Genomic DNA, 19,825 nt, shown 5'->3' on the forward strand with positions numbered 1-19,825 from the left:
TCACTAGTGTTGTTCAGAAGCAGTGGAAGTTTAGCGTAATCAGCCCGGAACCAACACCGCATTTCTGCGTTAAAACGTGGTCGCGGCGCTTTGTTTTGGTCGCAGTCCACCATCCAAGACGCTCCTACAGCACATTGTGCCACTTTCGGGCAACTAGATACGTGGATATTTTCAACGTGACAGCGAATCCTGTTAAAGTCAGTCATGAAATGAGGCTACTTGTGCCCATCTTAATTCCTATTGTTATTGATTGTAGTGGCTTTGTCGGCGGTGGCCCACACGCTCACGTTCAACCAAATTATCTTCAGTAAACCTGCAGTATCCAATGCCTCCTCCCACATAGGGCGGCTGTTCTCCAGCATAATAAAGCTGTGGATCTCTCTTTAGCGCCGGTGCCTCTGCGCGTAAACACCACCGGAAGCACAAACTCCGCTCAGAGCCCATCGTTATGCATTTAGTCGCCTGTTACCGGGCACACGGAGAGAAAAGTCTTTATTTCGGTCAACAAAGGCGGTCCCGATACGAGGTAAAACGAGTTCACTGTGGGCTGTAGCAGCGGCGGCGCCGCCGCAGTTTGGCCGCTAGATGGCAGGAGAGGTCCAGTCTGTGAGGGATTAGCGGGTCGACCAGCAGCAGCTCAGCCGCAGCCTGGATTATTTTCTGATATAACATCAACTACAAGCCATGATATGGCATTTAAAGGCAAAGCGGTCGACTCGAAGGTAAGACGGCTAAAATTGTGTTGCGACTTGACTGGCGTCTCAGCATCAGTCTGTTCATCCGGATCGACTGAATATGTTCTGTGAGTCGCGTCAGCATCTCACTGATATCCTATAATACAGGATTGCAGCGTTTGGCAATGTTTGAGGCGTTGTTGAGCACACAGATGAAATGAAATATTATGAATTTGTGCACTAATTATTTTTTCTCTGTGTCCTCCTCACAGACCGTACTCGTCAACCTGCTCCTGTGTCTCGTCATATTTTACTCCGTGTTCTACATGACTGCCAGTGTGTGTTTCGGTGCCTTCAGGTGACAAGTGCCTCGCACGCATGCGCGCACGCAAACACGTGCGATAACGCAAACGAGCGCCACAGCATCCCCATCCCGCCACTTACCACGCACAGCGACGTGTATAGTTGCATTAGAATCGTTGAAATAGTGGATAGCAGCTTTTCACAGGTACCATGCATCTTGTAGGTGACATAGAAGTACAGTCTTTATTGGTCATCCGTCTTCACTGGGACTTCATCCCATGCACATACAGCAAATAGCTGGATATATTTACTCAGGCTTAGTGCTTATTGCAGGCCCAAATCACACTGACTTCTCATCATTTAGGTTGGATCACTTTGACGGACTGATTCCTTTTGACTTTAAGACTGAGCCTGCCGAATCCAACTCCAAGTACTTAGGTGAGCACACACCACAGCCAGCACGATCAACAACAAGCGTGAACCCTGTGCAGCTATTTGATTTCCCTGCATCCATCTCCCCCAGCAAATCTCCTGTCGCTGGAGGTCACCTACTTCTGCAGCGGCCTGTTGTTTGCAGCCGTGGTTCGGAGGCGGGTTTGGGACTACGCGCTCACGGTCACCCTCGTGCACGTCATGATCACCAGTCTAGGTGAGCAGGTACTCGGTGCATATCCAACGACAGGAGCGACCCGATGTGGGGTGAAACCGCTCCTTTTGTCTGTTGCAGTGATGTTGGAGTTCCCCGTGGTGTGGCAGTGGTGGCTGGCTTTAGGTAACACAAGCATCCCCGTCTCTAGGTTGCCGCATTTAGCTCCAATCCCTTTAACGCGCCGCGTTTCTGACGCTCCGTAGGCAGCGGCTTGTTTCTGATGATCTGCAATGGTCAGCTGATCGCCTATTTCACCTGCCAGACTGACCAGAGCTACGCCTCCTTCAGCATCTACTGACGCCAGAGGAAACAGCTTTGAATGCAGTGGGGTGGAAAGGAGCACAGCAGATGCTTCTCCTGGAGACACCCACTGGATTCACATTTCACGGCGATGGGCTTTGTGCTTTTGTCACGAAAGAGCTGGTTTGAATTGGCGTTTTAAGCGTGCCCCGCAGACTGGCGTCCTGCTGTTGCTGCGTGAACGCCGTGGGGAGATGTTCTCTGTTCGCTGCTACGCACGCTTTTTAAGTATATTTGGCACCTTTGCCAGCTGCGAATGTAACAGGTGAATGGGAGAATGCTGCAACACGAGGCTGTTCTATATATTTTAAAGAAGTGTTAGATCTTTATTTATTTCTTCTTATTCTCACACATTGTGAAATAGTGGCCAGCCTAGTTCACAATATGAAATGATACAGATACTTAAAACGAGTGTAAAAATCCTATTTTGTAAAGTGAAACCAATAAAACATACAGTACAACAGCAGTGTCAGCATCAGAACCTTTTGCTTAAGAGTTTAAAAATACATATAGAAAAAAATACATTATACGAAGATGATGTTATGACACGGGCTGTGCGTCCATGTGCTCCAGTGGGCTCATGAAGGAGAACCCTGGGAAGGCCTCGCAGGCCCCACCTGCCTGGCAGCACTCAGTCACCGAGGAGGGGACGGGCTGCAGCGTGAACGCAGAGTCGATGTAGCTGATGTCACAGGGACCCGTCTGTAGCGGCGACACGAGGAAACAAACAATGTGGGAAACTGGGCACCCGTTAGAGACAACAATGCCGTGCACTCGTTTCTGTATCACCTACCACCCGCGGGATGAATGGGGGTCTAACCTTCCTGGCCAGGAGGTCGTCCCAGTCGAGGGAGGCGAAGAGTGGGTGCTCCTGCAGCTCCGCCTGGAAGCAGAACCGTGTTAAAGTCCGGCTTCATGCTCGTCACTGTGCATGTGTGCAGTGTGGAGCGTTCAGTTACCAGGTCGCGGCTGCCGCCCAGGCGCTTGGAGACGTCCCTCTCCAGCAGACCCCTCAGCAGCGAGCGCGCAGCCGGAGATACCTTACAGTGCAGCCGCAGAGGAGCGTGCAGGATGTTGTCGAGCATCTTCGCTTTGCTGCGGCTGTAAAACGGAGGCTGGGAGAGGAACAGGGCGGCGGAATGACTGTGAGAAGGAGGACGGTGCAGCGGTAAATGAGATCAGGTAGCCTAGAACTCACCAGCCCATAGAACATCTCAAAGAGCACAGCGCCGAGCCCCCACCAGTCCACAGCCCGACTGTATGGGCGGCCCTGCAGCACCTCTGGGGCCAGGTACTCAGGGGTCCCACAGAACGTGTGCATGGTGCCGCCCACGTCCACGCCTTCTTTGCACAGGCCGAAGTCAGTGAGCTTCACGTGGCCCTCGCTGTCCAGGAGGATGTTCTCTGGTTTGAGGTCTCTGGCGGAGGAAGAGGCCAAAATCCGTGAGCGCCGGCGGAAGCACCCGACTCGCCTCTCACGCCATCGCTTCACGCACCTGTAGACGATGTCCAGCGAGTGGAGGTAACCCAGCGCCATGGCCGTTTCTGCAGCGTAGAAAGCCGACCTGTGCTCGGGAAATGAGCCCTCCCTCTGAAGGTGGTAGAAAAGCTGAGGAGCAGCAGGAGGCGCGTTGAACTAAATGCAACATCAGCAGCGTCTGTGATAAGACGGAGGCTGAGCCTCCATGTGCGTACCTCCCCTCCGTTAACGTAGTCCAGCACGAAGAACAGGGTACTCGGCGTCTGGAAGGAGAAGTGAAGTCCCACCAGGAACGGGTGTCGAAGCGTCTTCTGCAGAACACTCCTCTCAACCATCACATGCTTCTGCTGTGGCGACACAAACAGAAGGTAGTGAGGAGACAAATAGGCAGGCAGGCAGGTAGACAGGTTGGTAGACAGGCAGACAGACAAGCTGGTAGACAGACAGACAGGCAGACAGACAGGCTGGTAGACAGACAGACAGGCTGGTAGACAGACAGACAGGTAGACAGACAGGCTGGTAGACAGACAGGCTGGTAGACAGACAGACAGGCAGACAGACAGGCTGGTAGAAAGGTTGGTAGACAGGCAGAAAGGCAGACAGACAGGCTGGTAGACAGACAGGCTGGTAGACAGACAGACAGGTAGACAGACAGGCTGATAGACAGACAGACAGGCTGGTAGATAGACTGGCAGATAGACAGGCTGGTAGACAGACAGACAGGCTGGTAGACAGACAGACAGGCTGGTAGACAGACAGGCTGGTAGACAGACAGACAGGCAGACAGACAGGCTTGTAGACAGACAGATAGACAGGCTGGTAGACAGACTGGCAGATAGACAGGCTAACAGATTACCTCTTTCCTCTTGACAATCATCTGTTTCTGCAGCACTTTAACTGCATAGTAGCCTCCTTGTTCTCTGTGTCTCACCAGCAGCACCTGTAAAGGTTTATCATCTTTTAATAACACAGAAAAAATAAAAACTTAAGACCAAAGAAGTTATAAATCACAAATACATGCATGAATTATCCTACCTTTCCAAAACTACCTGTGCCAATAACTTTAAGGTAGTCAAAGTCTGATGGTTTCATCCTGTTTAAGAGACAGAAAATACATTATTCTTTCTATTAATATGTGGTTAATAAGTTTTTATTAATACTAGAAACATTTTTTAAGATAGGTTTTATTATTTCATCTGATTATGCTGGGCAGTGGGGGGTGGGGACCCACAAAAGGCCACTTAATGTACTGCTATGAGTTCAATAAATTGATACATGAGTAATATATTTTAAGGCCCTCCACACCCTTCAGCACAGTTTTGATCTTTTATGTGAAGGAAAACATCATAACTTTTCTTGACATGAATTATCACTTGGGGCACGGGGGGAAGTAACTTACTCAGAGGTTTCCATGTCCGCTGAGCTCTGAGGATAGAAAAGACAGGGGGACAGGAGCGATCAGAGGTCAGATTTAGTTTCATCTGTCAACACAGCACTCGCTTAAACACCGTTCGTGAATACTCACCACAGGGGTTTTCAGCTCCGTTTCCTTCCGCTGCACGTTTTTCTGAGCGTCTAGGCTTCAAGAAGAAGACGCACGAGTTTGAGACGGGCACAGATTTTAAAAGGCGGTTCACGTTCGCGTCTTTGCAGACTTACTGCTGATAGAGCTGCTGGGTGGAAGCGAGTTTATGTAAGAAGACGCTGAGGCCAACTTTCTTCCCTTTGAGCAGAGCTGAGAGAGAGGCAGGGGTTAATCTAACCTAGTTACCCAGCAGATGTTATGACTTTATTCATTTGATACAGTCTCCTGACACCAGTTTAGGACCCCAGTCACCAAACTGGGAGCCAGTCTGCACTTTGACCTGTTTCATGTGATTTATATAACTTTTAACTTTGAGGTGGGTTTTGTCATTTTCTTTTTGCAGATTTGTGAGACCGTTATTATAAACCGTTATTAAAGAGACTAAATAGTCCCTATAATAATTATTATTATTAGGACTAAATAGTCCCATAATAAGCCTTACCCATAGTTACCAGAATAAATTAGTTAACAGTTACTTGTCATACCTGAGAAAAACGACTTGAGCCCTCTCATTTTGGCGTAAGTCATCGGCCGGTCCTGAGTCACCGTCATCTGGATGGAGGCTGAACCGAGAGGCTTGGTGAAAGTTTAAGAGCGACGCTGACACTTCCCTGGGTCCCAACTGAGACAGTCTCCCCGCCGCCTGCCCCGCTGCTCCGCTAAAGACCGCTGACGCAAACAAGTCGAGCGAGTCCCGGCACTGACGCGTTCAAGCGCCCTCGGATATTTCCAGACACGAATGACCCTCTTCATCGGCTACTCGACTTTTTCCTAGTCAGCATTTGGGGACGGTCCGTTTTCACACACGGCTTCACAGTGTGTTTAGTAAACAGTGCTGCCGGCCATTGTTTTAATTGATATATATTGATCTATATAATGATCCAACATGGGCTGTTTTGGGAATAAGTGATGTATAATTGTCTGAAAATTAAAAAAATATTAAAAACAGTCAATTTGTCATCAGATTGAATCAGGACTGTATGTCACTGCAGGTCAAAGGTGTAATAGAGTCAACAGTTGAGATTAGTATTTTACTGAAGTGTTTAAAGCTGACATAGCTCATTTAATGTTTTTATCCACTCTTGATTCTTTTAATACTTGTGGTCTTGGATAGTCATGCCAATAATAAATGGTCAGCGCAAGAGCGTGACATATGTGCGGCTGTAAAGTTCAGAAAGAGGTGATAACAACATTACGGTGACAGGTGTTGTACAGTAGTTTCTGTAGCTTGAGTTTGCCGAGAGCAGCAACGTAGACGGTGTGTTAATAACAGAAATCACACACTCACACAACACAACACTGTAAAGTCATCACAGAAATGTTTCCTGGTCTATTTTGCATCTGCAGGGCTTAAATCTATTTAACATCTGATGAATATTTACGGCTGTGGACCCAATATTATATAATAACAGGATAATAAATTTAGAGGGCAAGGTGTTCAGTGTTCCTGCATATTACTGTTTATTTGCTGTTGTTTTCTCCAGCAGCACTAGAGCAAAGGTGAAAAGCAGGGGGGCTTGAGTGAACTGGAAATCCTCTTGAAGAAAGCTTGGACAAAGCTGCTGCTGGTGAACAGGGGTCGTGTTCTGTTGTGAGAAGCGGAATCAGATTCTCAGGCGCCGGCCGTGACCCAGCGTCCACACGTCGCTGCAGTAAATAGACTTTTTGAACTTTTCTGACTTTGTAACAAGGTCTTTTAATGGTAACTTCACAACGTGTGGGAATTCATGCCAGCATTCCAGCCTATGGAAGGAGTCATGTGGCAGCTGCAGGCCTGACAAAAGGCATGATTTGTTCACACCAGCAGTGGTTTTATGTTTGGGATGGACGACCACGCTCCTGTACAGGCTGCTTGTTTCCTACCACAGAAGGTCATTCAGTCCAGGCTTTGACATTTTGAAATCCGAAGCTTTTTCTTGTATTACATAAGCATTACTTTGTAGCAACAAGTGATTATGTGAGTGGAAACAGAAACAGGAACAGGAACAGTCTTGAGTAATTCACAGTTGGTGGCAAGGTAATTCTGTTGGAGACATAGCCGAATAAAGTGCATCTCATGACTAGATAATTCAGTGACTGACTGGATTTCATACCATATAACATCGCGTCGTTCCATAAAATAAGCCTAAAGGTTTCACACGAGGCTATTGTCAGTAGGAACAAAAAAGAGGCTGTGAATCAGAGAAATGAGCCATGAAGAACGAACACTGAAACAACGTCAGGCGTCTAAATTTGGGTTCAGGACAGCGCTGGTACAAAGTGTCTTAGTTACGTCTGCAGAAAGCTGACCCTCGTTTGGCAACAGGGGGAGGTTCTTTCCTGCTGCTGGGGCAGAGCCAGAGACCCTGTCACTCCCACGTGAACCGGCCTCCGCTGGTCTGACCTACTATGTAACCCATCACCCTCAGAGTGGGCTGACTGGTCCAGACTGGTTTTGCTCCTTCAGGCGTGCAAGTGCTGCACTAATTAACAAATGCTCTATTATACTAATGCCTGCGATTAAAATCGTACTCCGGAGTGCAAACGTGCTGGTTACTAGTTTATGTAGGGTAAGAAGCCTTTCAGTAGTGGTTCTCAGCCTGTAAGACAGTACTGTACTGTAGGTGTCATGACGCTAGATGTGCGGCTACATATGCACATTTCTATGGTCATTTTCAGCTTATTAATATCAGCCGTCACACACATTCGAAACCTGACACAAAGTCCTGAGTTTTTTTATAATGGTTAATTACAAAAAATATATGTAAAGTTTGACGTTGTTAACTTTTAAGTAAACTAACACAGTTGGATAGATGAGTTCCTGCAGCCAACATTACAGCATTACACCCTACCTATTATTGCATTTTGCTGCTGGGGTTAATTTCCCATTAAATCCACCCATCCATTATTTGAACCGTGTTTTCCGTGCTGCACTGCAGGCTGTCACGGGCGAGAGGCAGTATGGAGAGCTCCAGGCTATCTCAGGACTGACACATACTCTACATGTAGAGACATAGAGCATGGAGACAGACAATTATTCACACTCACAGTCCTATAGATAATTCACACCAGCAGTAACTTAAGTGTAAAGCATTGAAGTCTACAGGTATCACTTAAATTGAATCTATTATTGTAGTTTTTAATATTCTGGGGTCATTCTGGGGTCACTTGCTTGTGATTTATATTATATTGTAGATAATAACATTAGTTTTATTCTAACAATAAGAATCTATTGGTAGATATATTTAGTTCAGTTAAAAAGAGGCATTGGGCCGTTCAGGTGGTGCAGCACATGTACAGCAGTATGTGCTGGACTCTATACTGTACATCAGCGCATTGCCTGTCATACACACCTGCAAAATGTCATCTAACACCTGTAGTCAGTGGCAACCTCTGGTCTCAGTTTCACCAGCCCGTTTATTCTGTTGCCTATATCCTCGTCCCTAATTAGCTCATTGACCACACTGACCACTTTTCCACTAATTTAAACGTCGCACATTTCTAAACACAGGCCACGTCAACGGCTTTGGACGGCCGTGTCTCCATACAGTGAGAGATGTTGGTGTTGCAGGTGAATATAGAACATAGCAAATATAACTCTCTTATGATAGATGGATGTGGCAGGATAATATGAAATCAAAATTGATGAGCAGATGGGTGTGTCCTAAATGTTTATAGCCTTATTGGCCATGGGAGTTGTGCCGTTCAGAGCGAGCTGCTGTTTCTGTTTCTATGAGTTACTGGGAATGTGTGTATGTATGAATCATCTGTATTCAGTGTACTGTACATACCAAACGTATGTACAGTATAGTTTTCATGTAGTAGCAGTAGTACTTCATCTGCCCTGTAGATGGTGACAGTAAACCAAAGCTCCTGACAACTGGTTCTCCTTCAAACTTTTGTACCGCTGTAAAAAGGGAAAAACTGCCCGTTACAACCGGGCCAGCATCAGAACTTTGTACCTACAGTAACTAATACTGCACCTGTTAGTACACGAAACCTTATCTGAAACTCATCATATCCATAAGAAAGGCGTCAGGGTGTTTTTAATTGTTCTTCTTTCCTCTGCCTTTATTATATTAATACCATAAATATCTGTGTTTCCAAACTCCAACTGTGATCATACAATTAATTTTATAATTCCATTGACTGGCAGTGACTGGTAACTGGGCCTGGGTTTCACCGCAGTCGTCACATTTTCAAATGAACATTAGCACAGCGCTATCGGCGTTAACCGACGCGTCCGAACGCCCCCTCCACTTTGCGTCGCCCTCCGCCGCGCTGCGCTCGTGCCTCCGCGTGCGCGCGCATCCGAGCGGGGAGCGCGCGCGCGCGCCGAAGGGGCGGGGCCGCGCGGAGCCAGCGGCGCAGCCAGGGATGAGAAACTTGTCCCGGATATTTACCTAAGTCTACCTGGCCGCTCCGACGCGCCCCGGGCCGAGGCCTCTACAGCGGACACCCCGAGGGACGCGAGCCGCCTCCGGAGCGGGACGACGGAGGTACACGTGCCCTTTTTTTCCATTCCCAACCTCTTCTCGCCCAGAAACGTTCATGTGGCGAAGTTGCAGTTACGTGGACCGAAAGTTTGTGCGCGCCGTGTTCCTCCTTTTGGGTGTAGCTATAGAAATCCTCAGGTTGTCAACAGGTTCCTTGTTCTCGCCGCGGCTCAAAGTACAAGGAGGTCAGGGCAGATTTCATTATCGACGGGCCGGAGCTGTCGGGGACAATGCGGGCCTGGAGCTTTGATAAGCGGCAGAGACGCCTTATCGCCTGTTTGGTGTTTTTCACGTCAAACCATGTTCACGTTGAACTTGAACAGACGCGGCCCTGGCGGAAAACCCGCGTTAAAGGCGCCAGTGGATGTGACAGTTACTCAAAATTTATTTCGACCCAGGCCTTTTCTGTGAGACCAGGATGGCTTTTAATGGAAAAGACCGGGACCAGCCCGGGTTTAACGTATGCAGAGTATGTCACTGTGTTCAAACATTAACTCTAAACACTGTGTGTCCTTCCAGGAGCAGCGGGAAGCAGACGGGCCCCGATCCATTAATCGTTCACCTGGGAACCGACACAGCACACATGTACGTGCGTACACGTGCGTGCAATGCAGATGCTCGCTCTGTCACGCGCGCACGCGCAAGCGCATTTCCTAGAGTCAGGATGAGCCATTGGCTGCACTCACACACACACACACACACACACACACACACACACACACACACACACACACACACACATACGCGCGTCAGTGGCAGTACATGTGTGTTGCTCCTTGTGATCATGTACCTCTTTCCAGGTCTCGGATCAGTTGTTGGAGCTTCAGATGGGCGTGTTCTACTCTGAAAATGTTTAACATTCTTATCATTCAGCCGCCTGCCAAAGGTGGAGAGACACAGAGGAGAGCAGCAGGCAGAGGGAAGGGACATGTTCAGACCCACGCCAAATAATAAGAATTACACAAACACACGCGCGCACACTCACACGTATATACAGAGTCACTCCTTCGCATTCACGGTGCATTACTCACTGCAGCCCAGTGCTTCATCCAGCACATATATTACTCACCGCACAATGTCATCCTCAGGGAGGTGCTTTTATTGGAAGACAACAGTCTGGAAACATCTGACACTGTTTTGTGTGTGTGTGTGTGTGTGTGTGTGTGTGTGTGTGTGTGTGTGTGTGTGTGTGTGTGTGTGTGTGTGTGTGTGTGTGTGTGTGTGTGTGTTTGTTTCCAGGTCCCATCCCAGTGACGGGCTGAGTTCACGGTGTTTGTCTTGAGACGGAGGCGCAGAGTTACTGCGGTAACAGACATGCCAAAACCGGACCTGCTCTGCCTCGTTCAGCTGCTGGACAGCGATATCCAGACGTTCCGAGTCAGCGTGCGTAACATGCACACGCAGCACGAGGAGATCATGTGTTTAATAATCACTGTAGCGTCGCGATGTACTGTACAGGCAGACCGTTCTTTGTGATTCCCCTTGATCCGCATCACTCATTCAGCACCGTGGCCTTGGTTGACAGCGCGCACTCACCTCCCGCAGCTCAGAGCTCGTCAGCGCTTCACACCATCAGCACAGCCTGACACAGGACAGCAGCTGCGCAGCACCTTTATGTGATGGAGGGATGAGGTGGGAGGGCTGGGGTTCCATTTTAGTTTTTCTTTTAGTTTGGGCTTTTGGGCTCGATTCGTTATTTTAGTTGTAGCACATTTACATAGCGAAGTGACATGAAACGGATAATTTCCTGCAATACGTGATATGGTAAACATCTTGTGACTCAAATGAGCTTTGGCCAACAAAGAGTGGAAAAAAGCAATACTCAGAAGTGCAGTCATAAATATACTGTAACTAGAGGAGTTGCGGTGTTGCAGATCGCCATCTGGAAATCATCTTTCCAACATGAGCAAATATTGATTATTAACACACTGCAACACACTGAGCCACATACATTTACATCTAGTGCACAAAGACGCGCGGGGGAGATTTGGCAGCCGATGATGTGCTTTGTTGTTTCCCTCTTTCAGAAGCAGGATGAAGGTGCGGTTCTGTTGGACCAAGTATCCAACCACCTGGGCCTGCAGGAGCGGCAGCTCTTCAGTCTGCAGATCAGAGAGACCGGCACTGCCATCGCCTCCTTCGCAGCCAACACGCACTCTCCTGTGAGCTCACTGTTCATCTACTCCACAATTGGGCTGTGATTGTAATGCATTGCGCTCACCGTCGGCGTTAACCGCGGGGTATACTTCTGTGAATGTTTCCAGCCCCTGTTAACCATTATATTTAATGAATTTTTCTCTGTCAGAGATGGTTGGAGCCCGAGAAACCCTTTAGGAAGCAGATAAAAGGTATCTGACTCTAAATGTTTGAAGGTTTTAACACAGGATTACTTTTGTAGTGTGACACACTCTCATATTTGAGAGGAGACATAGAATGAAGACTTACAGTAAAAGATGGATGTGATCTCGCAGACATGAACATGAGACATAGTTTGACGACACAATATTTCTCCCCAGGTCTTGCTTCTCCATTTTATCTCAACTTCAGAGTTCGATTCTTCATCTCTGATCCCAACTCTCTGCAGTGTGAACAGACGAGGTTAGTGCTCACATACTGTAGCAGGTGAACTTCACTGTATATAATTAGATATTGCTCTGGACATGAAAAGATTATGGGAAAATGCTGTGTTTATTTGTTTTTGTCTGTTTAAATTTCCTGTTTAATATTTAATAAGAATTGGCTCAGAGTAAAAGTCAAAGAATAATTTACAGTCATGGTCTGGACTCTGTACTTGGGCCATTTATTTTGGGAGTTATTGTAATTACAGGTTTATCACATGTAAGTGATGCTAACATTAACTTCTGAAGCATAGCTGCGACTGGACAACTTGGCATTTGCACAAGCGATCGAAAACAAAACAAACACTGACAACCAGAACTGTCCTCATGTCTGTTAAGCAGCACAGGGACGCGAACAATGCACGGTTAAACTTCCTCTGGTTTCATCCCTGCAGGCACCTGTACTTCCTCCAGATCAGGAGTGACATTAAAGAAGGACGGTTGGTAACGCGATATGAACACACTCCCTCATTTCTTTGTGCACAGTGTGTGTTGAACGCATACAAAGAGTAACGGCGGCGTGTGCTTGCAGGCTGCAGTGTCCGCTGAGTGCAGCGGTGGTGTTGGCCTCGTACGCGGTGCAGTGTGAGTGTAACAAGTGATTAATGACTCCATAACCGCATGAGTAATTATCCCTGATGAGGATGCTCTCAATGAGTCCGGTCATTGTCCAGACTCACAGCGTCTCTTCCAAACATCCGCAGCAGAGATCGGGGATCACTCTGCCTCCTGCGCCCCCGGCTACTTGTCCAAGTGCCACTTCATCCCAGAGCAGGATGAAGACTTCCTCTGCAAAGTGGAGGATCTGCATCCGCAGCACAAGTGAGTCCCTCGCTCCCATCCAGCTCGCGCCGCGTCCGTTTTGCTGATGGCCTGGCTCCGCGTGACCCCGGTGTTTGTTGTGTGTTTCCCAGGGGGCTGAAGCAGAGCGAAGCGGAGCTGTGTTTCCTCAACACGGCGCGGACGCTGGAGTTGTACGGGGTGGAGCTGCACGCCGCTATGGTGCTTTGAATTATTTACTGTGTCATTGTTGTAACCCGTCACCCGTTTGGAACATGGTGTGTCACTCCCACGTCTCTCCGCTGCTCTCTCAGGACTTCAGCAGTGCTCCTGTCATGGTGGGTTTGGCCTCAAGCGGTGTTGCAATATTCTGTAATAAGATTTGCTCCAGTTTCTTCCCCTGGTGAGTAATCAACCCACTAATTAGAGGGCCTGGTCTCGTGTTCTCCAAGCTAAACTAATAAATGAATTGAATTCTCTTCACACAGGAGCAACATCATAAAGATTTCATATAAGAGAAAGCGTTTTATTATACATCTGAAACGTAAACATGTGAGTCCCCCTGATCTTTATTTGATTTATAGACTTCCACAAACCTGTGGTTTAGGTAGATATGAAGCTTTTTGTATATTGCAGGGTGAGACCCAAGACTGTGAGGTGTCTCTGAATCTACCCTGTCCCAAGACCTGTAAGAACCTCTGGAGGTCCTGTGTGGATCATCACTCCTTCTTCTCCTCCAACCGAAGTGCCAGGAGCCCAAAACACAACAATGGCACCAACAGCACAGTTCAGGCCTACACGAAGCTGATAACACAACACCTGGGCCTGGGCAACAGTAAAACCGAGAGGTGATCCTCCACCTACGCGTTCATATTCACACGTTGTCCTTACAGATCCAGAGCTTTACACTGTCCTTTCCTTCCTGATTGTCAGTGGTCCAGAGTACCAGCGGGTGGTGGGAGGGATGGTGTGGAACCCGGTCCTGCAGAGGTCATTTTCATCAGAGCATCTTGAGACAAAGAGTCTGCCGTCCAGATCCCCCCCGACCACCCCAAACTGGTGCGACCTGCAGCCTTTTTTCCCTAAAGTCCTTTTTTTTTCCTTCATGGATAGTAGTTTATATTTTACAGTTTGCCTGTTATGACAGTCAAACAAGACCTATCAGAAGGTCTTAAACTGAATGAGGTAAAGCCAGAAAACCAACCTGTGTGTTTTTTTTCTTCCTATCTGCGACAGGCGAAGTCCTCGAGTTCGCCACGGCATCCGTAAACCCCGTCCCTCCTCAGTGGAGCTGTCCACGGACCTAAAAGACATGTCTGAGGGGGAGGACGTCTTCTACACATACAGGGCGTCTGTGGGCAGCAGCAAGGACAGCGATGGAGAGGGTTCGCCCCATCAGTGGGTACCAGTCAAACCACAAATGGCCTCTCTCTGCTTCTTAGACACCTTGTGAATCTTTTCTCCACTGCAGCAGGCTTTTGTATTTGAAATTGCATATAGATGCACTCTTTCTTCTCTTTCAGTACTTCTCATCCCTCCCACCAACGACCGAATGAGACTGATGGCAGCGTAGCAGAGGAGGCCAGCTCCCGCCGCGCTGACAAGGTCACATGTCTTACTAGCGGCCGACAAACGCGCGTGTGAGTGCTGATTCTCACGCTTGTGTCCATGCAGGGGGCTCTGGGCGACGGCGACCTGATGCTGATATGCCTCACCCCGGACCATGAGGGCAAGTTCGGCTTCAATGTCAAGGTAGGTCCCGCCTCCTTCCTGTGTGTCCTACAAACAGCACACATGCTGGTTTATCTTTAAACACAGCGCACTGTTCGGCTCTCCTCTCCTTTCAACTTCCAACTCCTCCCACAGGGTGGGGTGGATCAGAAGATGCCTCTGGCCATATCCCACGTCAAACCGGACTCTCCAGTAAGAATGGACACACAATAATGGAGGCATAATAGTGACTGATGGATAGATTGATATTGTATAGACCCACACCTTATGATACTAACAGTACATATAAGACCATATATGAACCAATAATTAAAGTGTTAGTTAAGACAGTCTATTAATTGCGTATGGCTCTGGTTTGTTTCCAGGCGGGTCGCTGTGAGCCCAAACTCCTGGAGGGAGACCTGCTCGTACTCATCAATGGTCGAGACATTTCTGAACACACACACGACCAGGTTGTCATGTTCATACGAGCCAGCAGAGAGTCTCACTCCAGAGAGCTGGCCCTGCTGATCAGACGTAAAGGTGAGCACGCAGCCTCAGGGCGGAGGGGGGGGGGGGGGCAGCACTGCGGGCTGCCGAGTTTCTGTGAATTTAAATGACGACCTTGGGCCGTCCTCGCACCCCAGGTCCCAGCCGGGCGGCAGCACCGCCCGTTCTTCAGCTGCCCCCCGTCCTCACCATCCCCAGCCAGCCACAGGAAGACGAGCCGAAGTCACCCAGTCAGCTGGAGAAGGTCACGACCCTGGAGGAGTCCATGAGGCAGCTGGACAGAGGAATTCAGTCAGGCACACTGTGTTTCCATTTTGAGGTATTTAGCATTCAGGTGGGAGCCAAACATTTGGACGGGTGTCTGAAAGTCTATTTATCCGTCAAACCTAAATAATGGCTGTATTTGTCTGTGTTTGAAGCAGGGTTTAGTTTGTCCCACTCAGCTATTTAGAGTAACAAAGTTTCTAAGTGTGTTTAGGACAGATGTTGGACCCAGTTTTCACTCGGGTCAAGAACAGAGTCCAAGTGAAGATGTCGTGTTTGGCATGAAATTATTCGTTTTTTGGTTGCGTGTTTACGTGTGTGTGTGTGTGTGTGTGTGTGTCATTTCTAGAATTTATACAGGAGAAAACCTGGCTTGTCCCTAAATTGTGCTCGTCTCCCTGAGAACGCGGACAAGAATCGATACAAGGATGTATTGCCTTGTGAGTGCCATTTATTCAGACTCTCTTCTCTCTGAGTCTCCTGCCTCGACTGCGACATCTCACGGAATTTAATTGGCTGCGTTGCGACGCTCACACCTGCTCTCCTTGCAGACGATGCCACCCGAGTGGTGCTGCGGGGTCACGAGGACTACATCAACGCCAGCCACATCGCAGTGAGCGCCGCTTTCCGTAGCTTTGCCCTCTGTTTCTTTGACATTTAATGTAAAACCTCTGTCTGGCGTTTTGTACGCGTGTGTCTGTCCCTCAGGTGGATCTCCCAGAGTCGGCTGTACCTTTATGTTACATTGCAGCTCAGGGTCCCTTGCCTCAGACCTGCGCTCAGTTCTGGCAGACTGTTTGGGAGCAACAGGCACACACCATCATCATGCTCACAACTCTGACAGAGAGGGGACGGGTACACATGCTCCTACATGTTCTTTCTCTCAGACTAAACAGCCACACTCCCCACGGCAGCGCTCCGTGAGGGAAACTCCACATTTATCAGGATATTATCAACACAGTGATTACTGCAGCAGTAGATTGGTACATGGCGGTCCCTGTTTTATTGGATTACTGTAATTAACAGGTTCGGTGCTAATGTTTGCACACAAAGTAATCAGTAGCCACAGTCGTAAGTAATTACAGGGTCTCACTATGCAGAGAACAGCGAAATGTAAAGTGTGAGTGGGATGCCGGCGAGATAAATAATTTGTGGGTGAACTCTGAGACAGAGGCAGCAAGATATTGAGGTCTTGCTGAATGAAGATGTCCGTCTCTCAGTTTGCCTGTTGCCTGGTAACCAGATGCTCTCATTAATTGATCATTTTCTAGATATTCAAAAGTGCCCTGACTTTGTTTTTATACGAGAGCAATCAGACTAACACACACACACAAACACACAACTGCACACACATAAATAGATATATGCTGTAGATTTATGTGTGTGCATCAACTATTACATAATATAATGGTCAGTTTACATGATCCTCATGATGAATTGCTCGGGTCCTCTAGACTAACAGGTGGAACATACCAAGTGTGTAATTTCTGCAAAGAGCATCAGGCGTAGCAGCATTAGCTAATTGTATGCTGACGGACGACTCAAGTCGGAAATAATGTGATTTGTTGGTGATGTCATGCGCTTTGCAGACGAAGTGCCATCAGTACTGGCCACATCCACCGGAAGTGAAGGATTATGGGCACATGCGGGTGAAGTGTCACTCGGAGGAGTGTAACCTGGCGTATGTGACGAGACAGTTCACCCTGACGGACACACAGGTAGAGTAATCATCCACCGTTGATTTAATGGTAATTATTAAGTAAGTCAGTTTCCATACTTTTCTTTCCTAATAATTCTTTTTCAGCTGCTCTTTTGTAAAACATAATTGTTAGCTGCAGCCTGAGTGGCTAAGGTCACATCTGCTTTCATGTCTACATGACACACTCAAAGCATGAGCTCAGTCACACGCCGCAGCTCCGTTCTGTGTGCATGTTTGCAGTGGCATGTAATATGTTTGTGCCATATGTCCCGTAGCAGAGCTCACCACAGGCAGCGGCCACTCCTGGCAAACTAGCTGCAGCCTACATACAGTTACTTCCGCGTCAGCGCCTCGGTGTGTGCGATGTGTGCCCGTGTGGGTGGGCCGTGACATGGCTTGTGTGTAGGGGTGGGTGGACAGGCCCTGCAAATCTGATTAAGCCTAAAAATCGCTGAGGGGAAGATGAAATGATTGCGCGAGCTGCTTCCACAGGTAAATAAACAAATCGTGCTCAGGGAGGCATGAGGTATGAATGTACACACGTGCATACGCAGATACTGCAGCGTGAGCCCATCTGTTCCTCTGGCGGAGGGAGTTAATCCCTGCGTGGAGTCACAGGCCACATGTCTATTATAAAGTCTAAACCAGGACTCTCTTTGTGCTCTGGTCATGGTTCCTCGCCACCTGTTTTTTCTGTGCCACTTTTCCGTTTCGCATCTCGCCGTCACCTACGGCTTCACCTGCTCTGATTTTCCACCGCACCCTCTGTTGTTTTCGTTGCCTCGCGCACCGAGTGATATCGGCGCGTGAGCCTGTGGCGCTGCAATACCGTAAACAATATTTCCCAGAGGTCACATGTTCACCGATTACGCAACATTAAACGGGTTTCTCGCTCCGTGTCTTCATCCTGGCGTGTTGTTCCCCGTGTGTGTGCGTCTAGCGAGGTGAGGAGCGTGCAGTCACGCACCTGCAGTATGTAGCGTGGCCGGACCATGGCGTGCCCGACGACCCGTCTGACTTCCTGCTGTTCGTCAGCTCGGTCAGAGAGCGGAGGAGAGGCGAGGAGCCCCTCATGGTGCACTGCAGGTGACGCACGCATAGGTTACCCCCCAAAAAACGCCGCCTCTGTCCTTACCCCTCCTGTACTGTTTACGCCCTGCTTGTTTTCCATCACCGTTTCAGCGCTGGGATTGGACGGACAGGTGTTCTGATCACCATGGAAACAGCGCTGACTCTGCTGGATAAGGGTCAGCCGGTGTTCCCGCTGGACATTGTCAAAACACTGAGAGATCAGCGAGGGATGATGGTTCAGACCACGGTACGGAGAAACGAGGATTTATTCTTTGAATGTTCGTTAAATGATGAATCTCCTCTCCCTTATTAAACTGTCACTGAGCCAAAGACAAAATAAGTCTACATAACCAGGATTAAACACACCCTCTGTGCTCTTACTAAAGCCATACAAATGTTTCCGCTATGTCTCCTACTGTGTCAATCATTAACAGGTGGCTCAAATAGATCCAGGGGAGTCCCTAGATTGTATGACAATCAATCATAACAAAATTAGGCATTTTCAAGAAGCAGAAAATAGTTAAACCTTAAAACAGATTAACTCATATTTGCTGAGATGTTGACTTTCTGTGGTGCCATTTTGTCCTTTTTTCTTTTTTTGTAATTTTCCGACTGCGTGTGGCCATTTTGTGTGTATTTTGGGTCATTTTCAAACTGTTTGTGTTCCCAGACCTCTCAGGTCCCTGGGCCTGAGCCCAGTAGGCCAGCTGGGTCATTCACCCTCGACTCTGCAACACAGCTTAGTTTAAGGCTTTGGCTACGCAGACGATTTATCAGTGTCATCAGCCGAGTGTTGGCGTGTTCTTATCGTGGGAACACACGATAGGAGGAAAACGCTCAAAAACTAACTAAGCACTCTGCATGTTGTGTGTTTCAGTGTCAGTTCCAGTTTGTGTGCGAAGCCATTCTTCAAGTCTATAAAGAGAAACAGGAGGGATCCAAAGCACCGTAGCTCAGCACAGTGGGACCAGAACGTACACACTTGCTGTTTCTGCCTCATCTCGTAGAAAGTGACTTCCACAGAGGGACTTGCTGCGCTACAACAGATTAACCTCTGTCGCGCCTATGGGACTGGTTCACAGACTGGGTAAAGAGAGAATAACTAGCTCCAGACGACGGCCGCTTGTGATCTGCGTAGCCTAGATTCAACGTGACAATATGAATCTTACACCTAGACTGCCTTAGTGTTTACTGATTACTGTGCATTAAGCTTGAAGAGGCCGACACGAGCTGCTAATTTCTGTCCATGAGGCCTCCCAGGACTGACGCCTCTAAGCTATTTGTGCCTTAGACTGACACCTCCCTGTTAATGGATCGAGCAGGGCAGCAGAGACACGCCGGGGTTGTTATAATCTGTAGTCTATCTGTGTCTAAAGGCGGGGAACAAAACTGGCTTTAGATCACTGCAGCTGATGGTGCAGCCCAGCACGCTCACGGCCAGAGGAGCACCGACCTACTGTTCTCTGTTAAATTATTAGGACACGAAATAAACACTCTGATTCAAACTGATGGGTCTCTGCGTGTTTGGGTTCTTTCCTGATAGTCAGCACCCTGAAAAAAGCCTTGATGATTACAGTTATCACAAGCCTGTTTCACAGTCCACTGGAGGGAAGAGAGGACTGTTTATTCAACCTCTAAGCCTCTAAACCTGGCACCATATCAGTGAAACCATCTCCGAATCACAGATCTTGTAAAGTATCAAAAGAG

The 19,825-nt window shown here is 48.2% G+C and overlaps 3 protein-coding genes across 5 annotated transcripts; 2 read left to right on the forward strand and 1 right to left on the reverse strand.

The window, feature by feature from the left end:
• Nucleotides 1-427: 427 nt before the first annotated feature.
• Nucleotides 428-2,392, forward strand: LOC114842439 (transmembrane protein 244-like). Of its 2 annotated transcripts, none has more exons than XM_029127938.3 (6): nucleotides 428-722; nucleotides 947-1,032; nucleotides 1,342-1,415; nucleotides 1,501-1,626; nucleotides 1,705-1,749; nucleotides 1,830-2,392. In XM_029127938.3, exons 1-6 carry the CDS (start codon nucleotides 690-692, stop codon nucleotides 1,922-1,924), a joined length of 459 nt encoding a protein of 152 aa, XP_028983771.1. In that variant the 5' UTR covers nucleotides 428-689; the 3' UTR covers nucleotides 1,925-2,392. The 2 variants fall into 2 exon arrangements, with proteins under 2 accessions (XP_028983771.1, XP_028983772.1); XM_029127939.3 differs by having other exon boundaries at nucleotides 690-802.
• Nucleotide 2,393: 1 nt separating this feature from the next.
• Nucleotides 2,394-5,730, reverse strand: sgk2b (serum/glucocorticoid regulated kinase 2b). 2 transcript variants are annotated; one of them, XM_029127917.3, is made up of 12 exons: nucleotides 5,477-5,730; nucleotides 5,066-5,141; nucleotides 4,932-4,986; nucleotides 4,806-4,831; nucleotides 4,442-4,499; nucleotides 4,263-4,346; nucleotides 3,622-3,750; nucleotides 3,423-3,535; nucleotides 3,125-3,344; nucleotides 2,886-3,041; nucleotides 2,720-2,809; nucleotides 2,394-2,628 (listed from the first exon to the last, which is right to left on the reverse strand). In XM_029127917.3, the coding sequence occupies exons 1-12, from the start codon at nucleotides 5,541-5,543 to the stop codon at nucleotides 2,467-2,469; spliced, it is 1,236 nt and encodes a 411-aa protein (XP_028983750.1). In that variant the 5' UTR covers nucleotides 5,544-5,730; the 3' UTR covers nucleotides 2,394-2,466. The 2 variants fall into 2 exon arrangements, with proteins under 2 accessions (XP_028983750.1, XP_028983749.1); XM_029127916.3 differs by having other exon boundaries at nucleotides 3,622-3,753; nucleotides 5,477-5,729.
• A 3,579-nt stretch (nucleotides 5,731-9,309) lies between these two features.
• ptpn3 (protein tyrosine phosphatase non-receptor type 3) lies at nucleotides 9,310-19,627 on the forward strand. Its single transcript, XM_029127886.3, has 27 exons — nucleotides 9,310-9,469; nucleotides 9,986-10,051; nucleotides 10,706-10,849; nucleotides 11,494-11,628; nucleotides 11,772-11,814; nucleotides 11,983-12,064; nucleotides 12,480-12,524; nucleotides 12,617-12,669; nucleotides 12,789-12,906; nucleotides 12,999-13,086; nucleotides 13,179-13,267; nucleotides 13,353-13,416; nucleotides 13,501-13,712; nucleotides 13,798-13,923; nucleotides 14,101-14,262; nucleotides 14,388-14,469; nucleotides 14,539-14,616; nucleotides 14,731-14,787; nucleotides 14,961-15,117; nucleotides 15,222-15,403; nucleotides 15,698-15,788; nucleotides 15,900-15,961; nucleotides 16,057-16,203; nucleotides 16,938-17,066; nucleotides 17,988-18,133; nucleotides 18,230-18,365; nucleotides 18,996-19,627. Exons 3-27 carry the CDS (start codon nucleotides 10,781-10,783, stop codon nucleotides 19,068-19,070), a joined length of 2,628 nt encoding a protein of 875 aa, XP_028983719.1. The 5' UTR covers nucleotides 9,310-9,469; nucleotides 9,986-10,051; nucleotides 10,706-10,780; the 3' UTR covers nucleotides 19,071-19,627.
• Nucleotides 19,628-19,825: the final 198 nt, after the last annotated feature.

This window comes from Betta splendens, chromosome 16 (genome assembly GCF_900634795.4).
Source record: "Betta splendens chromosome 16, fBetSpl5.4, whole genome shotgun sequence".
In the NCBI taxonomy this organism is placed as follows: domain Eukaryota; kingdom Metazoa; phylum Chordata; class Actinopteri; order Anabantiformes; family Osphronemidae; genus Betta; species Betta splendens.